The sequence below is a fragment of the Ovis canadensis genome, chromosome 24 (genome assembly GCF_042477335.2).
Source record: "Ovis canadensis isolate MfBH-ARS-UI-01 breed Bighorn chromosome 24, ARS-UI_OviCan_v2, whole genome shotgun sequence".
In the NCBI taxonomy this organism is placed as follows: domain Eukaryota; kingdom Metazoa; phylum Chordata; class Mammalia; order Artiodactyla; family Bovidae; genus Ovis; species Ovis canadensis.
Genome location: NC_091268.1, coordinates 48,815,244 through 48,829,772, shown reverse-complemented (window position 1 = coordinate 48,829,772; position 14,529 = coordinate 48,815,244). Strand labels below are relative to the sequence as shown.

At 49.2% G+C, this 14,529-nt stretch overlaps 1 protein-coding gene across 5 annotated transcripts; it reads right to left on the bottom strand.

Annotated features, from left to right (window-relative positions):
- Positions 1 to 659: 659 nt before the first annotated feature.
- On the bottom strand, positions 660 to 8,093 carry TBL2 (transducin beta like 2). 5 transcript variants are annotated; one of them, XM_069571062.1, is made up of 7 exons: positions 7,866 to 8,093; positions 6,252 to 6,382; positions 5,829 to 6,013; positions 5,026 to 5,177; positions 4,581 to 4,707; positions 4,072 to 4,224; positions 660 to 3,823 (listed from the first exon to the last, which is right to left on the bottom strand). In XM_069571062.1, the coding sequence occupies exons 1-7, from the start codon at positions 7,993 to 7,995 to the stop codon at positions 3,361 to 3,363; spliced, it is 1,341 nt and encodes a 446-aa protein (XP_069427163.1). In that variant the 5' UTR covers positions 7,996 to 8,093; the 3' UTR covers positions 660 to 3,360. The 5 variants fall into 5 exon arrangements, with proteins under 5 accessions (XP_069427163.1, XP_069427165.1, XP_069427167.1 ...); XM_069571064.1 differs by having other exon boundaries at positions 5,829 to 5,975; positions 7,866 to 8,074; XM_069571066.1 differs by having other exon boundaries at positions 5,852 to 5,975; positions 7,866 to 8,063.
- Positions 8,094 to 14,529: the final 6,436 nt, after the last annotated feature.

The window sequence follows — 14,529 nt, the reverse complement described above, 5'->3', positions numbered from 1 at the left end:
AGGTTTGTGTTTATGAATCATGCTTTCAGTTTCTGTGGCTGATTCTGCAGTGCCAACTTGTGTCATCAGTAAGCCTCAGTCTCAAGAGCTGTGTGCTGAAACCAAGGCATGCTCACCTGGAAGACTCATATTTCTGGAATTTTGTAGAGAACATGAATCCCAAATTACTAAGTTTCTAGACACACGGCCAATTTGGGACACTGCTGGGTCTATGATATAACATACCATCACTGGTAACTCATCACAACAGTATGTGTTTCCTACTTACCTGCTATAATCTCCAATTATAAAACATCTTTTAAAGACAAGTCTTATTACCTTAACTGAAATTGATGAAGACTATCAACAGACCTTCAGATGTATACTTTTGCACTTTAAGCTTATTTTTAATGACTGATAAAAGTAATCTATATACCACCATTTTTTAATTTCCCCAAATTTTTATTCTGAAAACTTTCAAACCCATATAAATTGAAATAGTAATATTATAGTATTAACACTGCCTTCACACACAAGAATTTTTTATCAAAAAAAAACAGTGGCCTCTGGGCTACGTGAATATCCAGGTAACTTTCACCATGCTGACAAAGGAAGCAGCCTCATCTTTAGTGAGAGGAACTGTTTTCTGTCCCCCGGAAATCTCTGTAATGACTCTCATGTAGTGTTTTCATTCATTTTATTAGAAATTCATAGCCCTGGCAAGGCATGCAGGGCCAGATTTATTTCCATTTTACAGATGAGGAAACAAACTCAGAGAGGTGAAGTGATGTGTCTGTTCAATAAGTGCCCCAGCCAAAACTGGAACCAAAGACTTCTGACTTCAGTAACTCAACATTCTGCGATCACTGCCCCTCCTGGATATGCAATGAGAGTAAAGCCAGACCCAAGCAGAAATGCAAAGTGTCTTAGTCTCATTCTTCTGACAGTCAGAAAGCAAAGTTTCACCAGGACCCAGGTGCACAGCATTGTCAGTCAGAAGTCTATTCTTAGGAACATCAAACCGCAGTGCACAGAGGGTTCTGACGTTTCTGTTAGCTGCCCTGGTTCGAGTTCAACATTTATTGAGTGCTTACTCTATTCCAGGCACTTTGTGTGGGATACAGAGCAAATCAGACAAGTCACATTCCAGTGGCTTAATGAGCAATCCAAAAGCTGCCAATGAGAGACTGCTGGGCTCCATCCTGCCATTAGCGTTTTGTTTGATTCCTACAGTGCTTAATATTTTTCTTTTTATAATTGCCAACTTCTGGCTTCTCTGAAATGGGCAACTTCTGCTGGATTCCTGAATATTAAGTTGCAGCCACCCCTGCCCCTGACCCAGGACAAAGGCCCTCTAGAGATGACTTCAGTTCCCACCTTTCCTATTGTCTTTCATCCAGACAACTGTGGCCCAATTCACCCCTGAAGCCAACAAATATCCAAACAAAATAATTTCAGATAGCATTAAGTAATGCAAACTAAAATATAATGAGCTAATGTGATGGAGGTGGTATGACTGGTGGAAACGGCTACTTCAGATTGAGTGGTCAGGGAGGGTCTCTAAAGTGTAACTGAAACTGAGAACTGAATTATGACAAGCATGGCAAGTCTGCCAAGAGAAGGGAAAAAAAAATGCTTCTAAGCAGAGGCAAGAACAGAGGCACAAGTCCCCTTTGAAGCTGGAAATAACTTGGCTTGGTTGGAGGAATGGCACAACTGGGAGAGTGGTAACAAGATCACAGGAGGAAGAACCCAGATTACACAGGACCTTGTACGCCACAGTGAGAATTCTGGATTTTATTCCGAGTGTGATGGGGAGTCTTGGGAGGGTTTCTACATTGGGAATGCTGTGATCTGCTTTACATTTTTCAGAGACCACTCTGCTATGTAGAAGAGTGACTTAACAGAGGCAAGCCAGGAAGCTGGAAGGCCAATGGGGAAGCTACATTATAGTGGCCCTGTAGATGACAGTGTCTAGGACCAGGATGGTATCAGAAGAGATGGAGAGGAGTAACGGATTCAGGATTTACTGCCATGTAACCCAAAGAAGTTTCTGGTGGAGTGGATGGTAATCGTGTAGTAGGGCAGAGGGAGTGTAGAAAAGGGAGTAACTGAGGATGACGCCAATGCTGTGATTTGTTCACATTTATATGAGTTGGGGGTGATTAGGGGAAGTCCAAGTTTTAGGGAGAGGGAAGAATTTATTTTGGATAAATTTTGCTGAGGCTCAAGTCTTCCTAGATTCCTCATTTCCCTTAGCTCTCCCATCCAAGCAGTCCTCAAAGTCCAAAAACATGAACTTCTAATACCCAATCTATTCAATCTATCCCTTCAACCTCATTGCCTCCGTCCTGATTCAGTCTTCTCTCTTGCCTTGACTTTTACCACAGCCTTCTCCAGCTGTGAACAGATTAACAAAAAACACTTCACAGACCTGTGTACCCCTTGTCCACCAGCCTTCTTCGATGGCAGAAATCATGTCTTATTCATATTTATCTCCAGTGTCCATGCTGCACTGGGCACAGAATAGGCAAGCAAATGTTGGATGAACTGAAAAGTTCTCCTCAAACAGGATATAACCTCCCGGAAGAGGAGAGCCCTATCTTGGGATTTTGTGATTCCTCCACCCAACTTAAAGCAGAAGCAACTATGAAATGTACAATCAATCAAATCCCAGAAACAGCTTTCCCAAGAGATTCAAACTGCCCTGTTTGAGTCCCAGTTTTACTCAGTAGTTAATAAATGATATTTGACAACAGATTATGACTCTTTTCCACTTTTCTTTCAAATCTAGGAAGGAGGTCAAAAGATAATTATTCTCCATTTGACAAACAAGAAAACTGAGGCACAGAATGAAATCCCATAATTACTTCTGGATGAAGTTAGGCGCTTTGCCTGGGTTAAGATCAGCCTTTCCCTGAGCCACTCCCCAGTTCTGGAATAAGGAATCTGTCTTCCACCCCTGTAAGACTGCTGGTTAGCACTCAGGTCTTCCCTGGGTTCTGCCTCCACAATTACAAGCTCCTTTGTATAGCAGGGTGTGTTGTCCCAAGGTCAAAGACTATGTGCTCTCTCTCTTCTAATTACCACTCTCCTCCGTGCCTGGTGAAGACAGACTCCACCCCTTGGGCCTAGGAAAAAGAAAAGCACCTTGGTCATTAGCCTGGGAGGTCGTCAAGTAGGCCAGGAGTCATCACCAGCAAGAGGAGAGAGAGATCTGAGTAGGCTGGAATAGCTTCAATGGGGAAAAGGAGAGAGAAGCTGCCATTAGGAAAATCAGGACACTCCTTTCACAAGGCTTCCAGCTGGAGAGTACCAGGGAAACGGCAGCAGTGGAGACAGCAGGAGGTCAGATCCTTCCTACTGTCCCTCCTCCCAGAGTCATTTCTTCAAGGCCCCCAGGTTCTTCAGGGCCTCCTGAGCCTGCGTTAGCTGCTGCTGAAGCCTCTGACGGGTGCTTTCGTTGGAGGCTCGCTTCAGGAGGGCCTGCATTTCCTCCACCACTGCCCGGTAGCCAGGCGTGTTGTGGAAGAGCCGCACTGCTCGGTCCCCACAGGAGGCCAGAAGCCGGCCAGTGATGTCAAAGGACAAGTCACTGATACACTCCCCGTGGACCTGCTCGAAGCTCTCCTCCTTCTCACCCCTCCGGGTGTTGTAGAGATGAATACTGCTGCCACTGGCCAAGGCCAAGACCTGGGCATCAGGGGAGAGCGCCAGGCGGCATGGCACAGTGCTCGCTTCTTCAAAGTGGCCTGTCCTCAGCAAGTAGGGGTCCTGCTGCTTCTTGTATTCCACGTCTGTGTCCCACAGCTTCCACGTGCCGTCCTTGGAGACAGAGGCCATCCTGCAGCGTGGAAAGTCAGGGCTCTAGCCTCACACCCGCTGGAGGGGAGGGTGCTGGGACGGCACTTGGGGATGCTAGCTGGGAAGCCAACTCCACTGCTGTGTCTACTTCCTGCTGAGGGCCAGAAAGCCCCCCCCCCGCCCCCCACCCCGCGCAGCTGCTGCAGAGAATGGCTGAAGGCTCCTGGTTGCCAAGAGGGGCTGGGAGTCTTGGTAAGAAACTGGTAAGAATTCAGAGAATTCACTCACCTCCGGGAGTCATTGGAGAAAGCGAAGAAGTGCACGGCTGCAGAGTGGCCCTTCAGTTCAAAGGCTCGCACAACCTCCTGGAAGTCCCCTTTCTTCCCAAAGCAGACTTCCCAAACTTTTACATCTGGGGTGAAGCCACACGAGGCTACAAACCTGCCGGACAACCCAGGCTCCTTTAAAACTTAATTGTAAGGGCAGCTTTTCCTGAAGATCCACTAAATTCCTTTCCTGAGAGTTCATAATCGTGTATCTAAATAACACTGTCTTTTAAAAGTGCTTTTATACATGAGGTCAGTTCATCCTTACAGCTATAAGATACATAGTACCCCTGTCCCAACCTTTTATATGCTTTAAATGAGTAAGTAGAAACTAAGGACTTGAATCCAGGTGTCCTGATTTCACATGCCTGCTCCTTCTGCTACTTGAAGCTGGCTCTCAACTCTCTCTCCACCCTAGCCCCCAGCGCCAACCTCAGCCCACATCCAATGCCAGAGTCCCCTCTTCCTTACCTGCTACAAGGGGATATAGCAGCATAAGTATTGTTCATGTGGTTGGTGTTGATGGTGGACAGCACCTGACCTTTCAGATTCCAAATGAGGATGGTTGTGTCACTGGAAGCAGTCATGATGAACTTCCCTGGGGGTGAGGGGGCGTAACATGAGCTGAGGTCAATGACCTGATCAAGTGACTTATGAAGGCCTCTGCTGCCCTTCATATCATGCTCCCCTCCCGCACCAAGGGTCACCAAAGACAAGGATATAACTGAAGACTGTGATTACCTGCCTCTCCTGGGGACTTGCTATGGCTCCCAGGAACTCCAGGGGAGCCCAAACAAGGTCCCTTTTGTCACACCAGAACTGGGCACACCTCTCAGGCTGCATTCACTCATTCAGTGAGTATAACAGTCCATTCCCTCTTGCATGGGGCAAGCTCCAGCCTCTGAATGCCTCTCACCTGTGTCAGCGATGCCAATGTTGACAATGGGTGCCTTGTGCTTTTTAGGAAAGTCCTCTGGGGTGGCCATGAACGTATAGCCCCCATCGTCTCGTTTTATCATCTTGAAGACACGGAGGGTGTCTCCATTAGCGAGCCAGACGATGAATGCTCTAGAAACAGGGAGCAGACAAGTCTCTCACTCCTTCAGACACAGAGACCTGTGTGTGTGAGGTCCTATGCTAGGCAGGCTTTAAGGAAAATCAAGATCTCCTCTCAGGACCTATAGTTCAGCCTCACAACCCTTAATTCAGAATCTCTTAAAACTCCTTAGAAGGTTAGGACTCTCATACTTCTGGCTTCTTTAGCTTCTCTCTAGGGTTTAGAAAACCATGAGAGCTTCTAAGATTAATCTGGAAATCAATCAGGCTTTGGTACTTTCCAAATAGGAACAGATTTTCCCCACTCTACCTCCTTATTGCTGCTGCTGCTGCTAAGTCACGTCAGTCGTGTCCGACTCTTCGCAACCCCATGGACTGTAGCCTACCAGGCTCATTGGTCCATGGGATTTCCCAGGCAAGAGTACTGGAGTGGGTTGCCATTGCCTTCTCCACTACTTCCTTGTTAGGTAGCTGCATAACCCTCCAGGGAGCCTCAGACAGTGTTCAAGCTGTCCCCTTCTGCCTTGTGGTGGCAGATGTTCCCTTCTGCCAGCACAAGGAAGATGCTAGGTACCCCCCTCAGTATCCCAAACAAGGTATGGGAAGGACCTAGGCCTGGGTCAGGGCTTCTGCAGGCACACCTGGGGCTCCATCCTGTCCCACCTGCAGTCAGGGCTGAAGCGCACCAGGATGGCATGGTCCAGGTCCACGTTGGCTCTCATGCTGCGGTGCTCCCGCTGCAGGAAGTCCTTTGTGCTCCAGATGCGGACGGTACGGTCGTCTGCACAGGTAGCCAGGTATTTGCCATTGCTGCTGAAGTCCATGCAAGTTATGTTCCCACTGTGGCTCTAGGGCAAGGGCAGCAGCAGGTATGAACAGGAACCCCCTGGGCAAATGCGGAAACCCATGCAACCATGACTCAGGGGCCCTGTTGCTTAGATCAACAGCAAGCTGCTGATGGGATGTCAGGAGAGGAGATGGGACAGGGTGTCCCCCCTGATCTGGGTCAGAGGCAGAGAAATCTGTAACACGCACAGAATCCTACAAAGGAGAAGTCTGCAGGGCTGTGCCTGGGTACCCGTGTACCTTCAATGCTGCAGCCAGAAGGCGGTGAGTGAAGTTGTGTTGCTGAGGCTTCTCCTTGCGAATCCGCTGTTGCGGTTTCTGCTTCTTGGATTTCAAGGACTTGTCAGGTGGACATCCGTTTGCTTTTTGGCCTATAAGGAAGGGCCAGGTCAACTATCCATTTACTCGCTCAGTGAGCACTCAGTGACCACGGATGACTGGCCAGGCATTGAGTGGAGAGGCACAAGAGATGACCCCGTCCTCGAGAAGAGAGAGGAATACATGGGAAAAAAACAGAAGCTTTGGAATCAGACCTGGGTATGGACTATGTCTCTAGTGATCCTGGGGAGGCTGCTTGCTATTAGTGTATATAACATAACCATACAGCACCCCACTGCACATTAGAGAAGGTGCCCTCTCTGGGCAGGCACAGCTCAGTGGGTTCACAGAAAGGCCAGTGGAGAGCAGATTCTTAACCAGGCCTCTCTAAGTGAGGGATAATGTGCACTACAGAAGCGGCTGGCGCTGCTCTCAGGTTAAGTTACTTAATTGCTCTGGGCCTTGGCTGTTCTAGAAGAAAAGTTGAGAACTGGGTGAGATAATATATACGAAGTGACATGCATAGTACCCAAAGCAAGCACTAAAAAAGGCTCAGAGGGAATCCCAGAGAGAACCGGAAAATGAGAGGTAGTCAACATGTGCTGAACACGTCCCCTGTGCTGAAAAGGCTGCCAGTCATTTTTGTGTAAAATAGCTAATTTAATTGAGAATCAGGACCGGTGCAAAGTGGGCATGTGTCAGGTCACTACAGATGCTCCTCAATTCCTACAGGAAGAAAACTCCGGAGGCCACTGTTACAAAGGCCAATCTGCCCTCTGCTTGCCTCTCCAGCCTTGTCCAACAAGCCCACTCCTCTCCTCTCACATCACAGTCAAACCAAACACTGTTTCAGGACTCCTTGGCTTCCTGCACATTGCTACTGCCAGGAGTATTCTCCTTCTCTTGGCCGTCCTGGGAAACCCTTACACTTCGATCCTTGAGGACCCCACCTTCAGGGTTCTTTACTTGACCCCCGCCCACCGGTGGGAGTACTACTACTGAGCTAGTACGAGTATTCTAATACTGATCTTTCTATGAAACCCACGACACTGTATTTTTCACTTACATTTTCAGATGTTCTTTTACCCGACACTGGACTCCCCAAAGGAAAAGACCCCAAAGCCTCCAGGAGGTAGTATTCAATAAATGTTGTATGTCGGTAGACCAGAGCGTTCACAAATGGAGGTCTCTGTCCCTTCCTCCCCGTTTTCATAAAATAACGAACACGGAGCGCGCGGGAAAGTTTCCGAACGGCCTCTCAGCTGTGCTCCGAGGGAAGAGGGGCTTGGTCTCGGCCACGGAGAGAGCGCACAGTCGCGCGGGAAAGGTTCTAACAGATCGCCCCAAAGGGGAGCGATGGGCCGGGCAAGGCGGCCCCTACTCTAGGGAAGGGAAACTCGTGTCACAAGAGGAGAAACTGAGGAGGGGAGGGCGGGTCACGGACACCCCCACAGGCCCGAACAGTGGGTCGGACCCCCGAGGAGGCCGGGGAGCGAGGTCTCGCGGGTGGCTCCTACCCGTCCCCGCCACACTCACCGGCGGACTGGCCGCTCGTCTCCTCCTCCGCGCGCAGCCACCCCCGCGCTACCGCAGCCGTCGCCACGAGGGCCAGCAGCCCGAGCAACAGCGACAGCCCCATCAGCTCCGGCATCTGCGGGAGCTCCATGTCGGTAGGGCCACTGCCACCTCAGCCTCCAGCGGGGCGGACGCCTGCACGTCTTCACGGGGCCGCGCACGCACACGGGGCGGGGCCCCGCCGTTGGTGCGTCCCGAGGGGCGTGGCCTGGTCTTTGGTGAGTCTCCAGGGGCGGGGCCATGATCATTGGGCTCCCGGAAGGGCGGGGCCTGGGCTTTGAGGCTGCGTGGCCGCTGGAGCGTTGCGGGGTCAGTAATGTAGTGCGCGCAGTCCAGGCTCAGGCCTTCGCTGGGCTACTTTACTGATAATCGTTAGTAAAGGCATTATTCCAGCCGTCATCACACTGGATCCTTTCAAGGAGGCAAGGGTCCAATTATTACTCCCGTTCAACAGGTGGGAAAGTCTTCAGTTCAGTTCAGTTAAGTTCAGTCGCTCAGTCGTGTCCGACTCTTTGCGACGCCATGAATCGCAGCACGCCAGGCCTCCCTGTCCATCACCACCTCCCGGAGTTCACTCAGATTCATGTCCATCCAGTCAGTGATGCCATCCAGCCATCTCATCCTCTGTCGTCCCCTTCTCCTCCTGCCCCCAATCCCTCCCAGCATCAGAGTCTTTTCCAAGGAGTCAACTCTTCGCATGAGGTGGCCAAAGTACTGGAGTTTCAGCTTTAACATCATTCCTTCCAAAGAAATCCCAGGGCTGATCTCCTTGTAGTCCAAGGGACTCTCAAGAGTCTTCTCCAACACCACAGTTCAAAAGCATCAATTCTTCAGTGCTCAGCCTTCTTCACAGTCCAACTCTCACATCCATACGTGACTACTGGAAAAACCATAGCCTTGACTAGACGGACCTTAGTCGGCAAAGTAATGTCTCTGCTTTTGAATATGCTATCTATGTTGGTCATAACTTTTCTTCCAAGGAGGAAGCGTCTTTTAATTTCATGGCTGTAATCACCATCTGCAGTGATTTTGGAGCCCCCCAAAATAAAAGTCTGACACTGTTTCCACTGTTTCCCCATCTATTTCCCATGAAGTGATGGGACCGGATGCCATGAGCTTCATTTTCTGAATGTTGAGCTTTAAGCCAACTTTTTCACTCTCCTCTTTCACTTTCATCAAGAGGCTTTTTAGTTCCTCTTCACTTTCTGCCATAAGGGTGGTATCATCTGCATATCTGAGGTGATTGATATTTCTCCCGGCAATCTTGATTCCAGCTTGTGTTTCTTCCAGTCCAGCGTTTCTCATGATGTACTCTGCATATAAGTTAAATAAGCAGGGTGACAATATACAGCCTTGACGAATGCCTTTTCCTATTTGGAACCAGTCTGTTGTTCCATGTCCAGTTCTAACTGTGGCTTCCTGACCTGCATACAGATTTCTCAAGAGGCAGGTCAGGTGGTCTGGTATCCCCATCTCTCAGAATTTTCCACAGTTTATTGTGATCCACACAGTCAAAGGCTTTGGCATAGTCAATAAAGCAGAAATAGATGTTTTTCTGGAACTCTCTTGCTTTTTCCATGATCCAGCGGATGTTGGCAATTTGATCTCTGGTTCCTCTGCCTTTTCTAAATCCAGCTTGAACATCAGGAAGTTCACGGTTCACGTATTGCTGAAGCCTGGCTTGGACAATTTTGAGCATTACTTTCCTAGCATGTGAGATGAGTGCAATTGTGTGGTAGTTTGAGCATTCTTTGGCATTGCCTTTCTTTGGGATTGGAATGAAAACTGACCTTTCCCAGTCCTGTGACCACTGCTGAGTTTTCCAAATTTGCTGGCATATTGAGTGCAGCACTTTCACAGCATCATCTTTCAGGATTTGAAATAGCTCAACTTAGTATTGGGAAATTCAGATGAAAGTTTACTGTTAATGGAGAAGGGAAACGGTAGTTTTGGAATTAGTGGGTGGCACAGCCTCAGCAAAGACTTGAGCAGGAGGATGCTGTGTGGAGGCAGGGTATGAGTAAAATAAAAAGCCGGTAAGGGAATTCCCTGGCAGGCCAGTGGTTAAGACTTCATATTTCCATCGCAGGGGTCCTGGGTTGGATCCCTGGTCTGGTAACTAAGATCTGGCAAACCAGGCGATGCAGGCAAGAAAAAAAAAGTAGCAGGTAAAATTGGAAGCTTCCCAGGTGGCTCAGTGGTAAAGAATCTGCCTGCCAATGCAGGAGATGCAGGTGTGATCCCTGGGTCGGTAAGATCCCCTGGAGAAGGAAATACCAGTCCACTTCAGTATTCTTGCCTGGGAAATCCCATGGACAGAGGAGCCTGGCAGGCTACAGTCTGTGGGGTGGCAAAAGAGTCGGACGCAACTCGGCAGCTAAACAACAAGATTGGAAAGGTGTTTGAGGGCCTTGAGTGCTAGTTCAGCCCAGCAAACTAGCCTCTGCTAGTCATTCCAGGGTGAGATAGGTCAAAATTGGTTATATTGGAGATTCTATGGATGGACTAGTGTGTGCCAAGACCAAACAGATAGAAGGAAAGCCAAGAGATGGTTGCAAGAGTCCAAGACGGAGGTGATAAGAGCCTGGACTCGGGGGTGGGCTGATGGTAGAAAGGAAGCTGAAAAGATTTTTTTTTAATTTGGCTGTTCCATGTCTTATTTGCAGCTTGGGGGATCTTTAATTGCACCGTGTGGGATCTAGTTCCCTGACCAGGGATCGAACCCAGGCCCCCTTCATTAGGAGTGTGGAGTCTTAGCCACTGGACCACCAGGGAAGTCCCTGGAAATATTTTTAACAACACACTTTAAATTTTGAATTATAGACACAAAAGGAGTTGAAAAAAAAAAAAAGAACAGGAAAGTCCATCGACTCTTCCCCCAGGTTCCCCCAGTGGCAACATAACTGTAGTGCAATATCAAAAACCAGGAAGTTGGCAGAATTTAGTCACCCACACATGCACGCACACACACACAAGATATTCTGAAAGACTAATGATAGACCAGACCCACTTTAGACGGAATGTTCCTATAAACAAGTGTGCTCCATGGGCCTCCCAGGCCCACAACTCAGAACAAGTGGAAGTACCAGAGTCAGGGCTGCCAGATTCAAACGTTTCCCTGGCCACCAGGGAGCCTATCCTGGCAGTGTGGGCCCTCTGGCTCTAGAAGGACCCTCCAAGCACAGAGGCTGCTGCAGAGACTAGGGGACAGACAGACGCACCCACAACCTCGGGTGAGGAAACAGATCCACTCAGAGAGCAAATGAAGTGGCCTCATTTCCTTCCCTTTTGTCCTTGGTGAGGGGAGAAGGGGAGAAGCTGGCATTGACTCAGCTGTGGGCAGTGGGGTGGGGAGGGCCAAAAGGGAGGTGTCCAGAGCATTCTGGGGCCTTTCCTCCTTTATTTGCTGTTTATAACCAAAGGCCCAGTCCTGAACTACTTTCTCCACCACCGAGAGACAATGCGGTACTTTTAAGAATTTCATTCACCAAGCATTTTGCTGATGACATTTGTTGATCCAGGAGCTTGCGTTTCTTTGAATCTTCTCACATTCCCATCCCACAGATTAGGGGACTAATGCTCTAGGAGATGCTCACTAAGTGATTTTCCAGAGGTGACACAGATGAAAAGTGAACCTGGGGACACCTGCAGGTCTGTGACACTAATGTATTGATGTGGGGGACAAGGAGAAGCAGGAATAGGGCTCTGGTTCAGTTGAGAGTACAGGATTCTTTGACATCATGAACTCAGTTGATCCTCTAAGACAGAGGATGCTAAGAAATAACTTTAACCAGACCCCCCAAAAAACCCTAGGCTCTGGTCAAGTAACTTACCCTACATCAACAAGGAAGCCAGGAATCAAACCCAGAGTCCAACTAGGGTCTGCTACACTCCAAGATCTTTATCCATCCGACCTTGCCACGGGGCTGTGGTAACAGCCTTGTTTTTACCCCCAAGTGCCCTACAGCCCAACTGGAATCCAAAACCAACCCTCAGAAGGACAACTGGTGACACAAAGCAGAATGGGGGAAAACTGGGCAGATCAGGGAGAGAGGTCAGCTGATGGGTTCAGAAGGGCAGTGAAATTCAGCTGTACCCTCAAGGGTGGGCATTTAGAACAGGTGAAACAGGATAAAAGGGAATTCTAGGAGGGAAAGTAAGGCATGAGCAAAGGTATGGCTGGAGGGGTAGCAGGGTCAGTCACAAGGCACCTTGAACATCTGCTAGAAACCTGGTCTCATCAGAGGCGAGCAAGAGCCAGAGAAGCAATGGAAGCCCAACTTCACTTTGCAACTGAAGCTCCACCTGGCCTTTCTTGGTGCCTCCCTTCCTACCCCTGGCCTCTCTGTCAGGTAAAATGATACATTTCCTCATCGTTTAAGTAGTGGTTCTCTAAGTAGTGGTTCTCAATGTGTGGGCCCTGGACCAGCATCATTAGAAATGCAGATTCTTAGACTTCACCCACCATCTGCTGACTCAGACACTCCAGAGGTGGGGGCCCAGCAAGCTGTTAATTTTTTTAATACTTATTTTTTGTTTTTGTTTTTTTATTTAGCTTTGCTGGATCTTAGTCACCATGTATGGGATCTTTTTTGCTGTGGTATGTGGGATCTAGTTCCCTGACCAGGAATCAAACCCAGGACCCCCTGCATTGGGACTGCGGAATCTTCGCCACTGGCCCACAAGGCAAGTCTCAGCAATCGGTATTTTAACAGGCTTATTAGGTGATTCTGATGCCCACTGCAGTGTAAGAACCAACGATTTAAATTAACTTGAACCCCAGACGTAGGCTATTTGTAGCTCACAGACTCTATTACAGCGGTTGTTAACCTTGAATACATACTGGAATCACTTTTTTAAAAAAGATGCTTATGTCTCCTTCCCACAGCCAGGTATTCTGATATAATTGGCCTGGACTAGACCTGCTCAAGAAGGTTTTGAAAAGGCCCAACTTATTAAAATGTACATTTAAGTTGGCGTTCTAGCTGCAAGGGATACCAGAGGCTAATGCAGGAGTCTATGTGTAAAAGTGATGTTTGTCAGACCAGGGCCGTGGCCATGGCGATGGATACTTACAAGATCAACTAGAGACAAGAGGGAAGGGGGCAGGGTACAACCATTCAAAAGACGACATAGCCACTGAGGATACAACAAAAACCAACTAGACTCAAGATGGCAGAAGATTTAACTAACTTCCAGCGGGCCTGGAACCTCACAGTACAGCTCACTCTTTGAGATAGGTTACCATATGCTGCATGACGGACTCACCCAAGCCGTGAAGTGGGCGGGTAGCCCAATTCCCGGAAATCTCTACCCTTTCCCCCCAAACAGTTGGAGTAACCCTCCCACTCGTTGGCCTGTGGAATCACCCAGCCCATAAAAAACTAACCACCCCAGATCTGGGGGAGCTCTCATTTTCCCACTTGACCCCCGCCGCGAGGCCGCTCTCACCTTCTGAGACAGACCAGGCAGACCGCATGCTCCCTGGGGAATGTGTGCACACGTGAACACACGTGTGCATGCTTGAGTCGTGTCCAGCCCTATCCCGTGGGCTGTAGCCCAGCAGGCTTCTCTGTCCATGGGATTTTTCAGGGAAGAATACTGGAGTGGGTTGCCATTTTCTACTCCAGATGGAATGTGTACCTCTCTCAATAAACCTACTTTCACTTTACCCGGGTGCTCTTGAATTCTTTCCCGTGCAAAGCCAAGGACACTCACTTGGTGGTCTGACCCAGAGGCTCATCCCAGCCTGGGACATGCCCCATTTTCCTGCAGCAAACTGGCCAGACCTTGGTAACAGACCAGAGGGCAGTGGGGAGTGGGGAAGAGCTGAAGACAACTGTTTTCCAAGTGTCTGGATAGTGGTGCCCTTCCTGGGCTTGGGAAGCATGGAAAGGTTCAGGTTAGAGGGTGAAGGCTGTGAGCTGCAGTCTTAGGGATGCTGAGCTCTGTTTTGGCTCTTTCAAGGTTAACAGAGCTGTGGTGGGCAGCACAGATACAGGAAAATAAGCCCTCAGCTGAGAGGCCGGAGGCAATGGCAGGGCCGGGAGCTTCCCATAGAGTGAGAAGGGAAGCGGGCTGAGGAAGGGACTGGAGGTGGAACTGGGGGAAAAGGCTCCCACAGCAGGGCCTGGAAGTCACTGCCAGCGGGGAGGAAGGAGAGCCTGGGATTTGCAGGAAAAGAGTGATTCATAAAGGAAGTCCAGGGGACTTCCCTGCTGGTCCAGGGGTTAAGAGTCTACACTCCCAATACAGGGGGCCCAAGTTCAATCCTTGGTCAGGGAACTAGATCTCTCACAGGCCGCAACTAAAGATTCCACGTGTGGCAACTAAGACCCAGCAAAGCCAAATAAATATTTTTTTAATTTTTTTTTTTTTTTAAAGAAAGAGGTCCAAAGGCCCCGGGAGCACTGCAAAGTGGTTGTTGGATTTGGCAGTGAGGGAGCCAAGTGACCTTGGAAAGAGCAGAGTCAGGGCAGGGGTGAGGCTGGGGTGGAAGTGGGGAGGGAGGAGGAGCCCAAAGGCAGGGGTTGGAGGCAAGTGGGAGGGGAGGTGGGGGACAAGGCAGGTGTAGACTCTCTTAAGGGAAGGTGGCATCTAGAGGGGGACACAGGGTCAAGGGGAT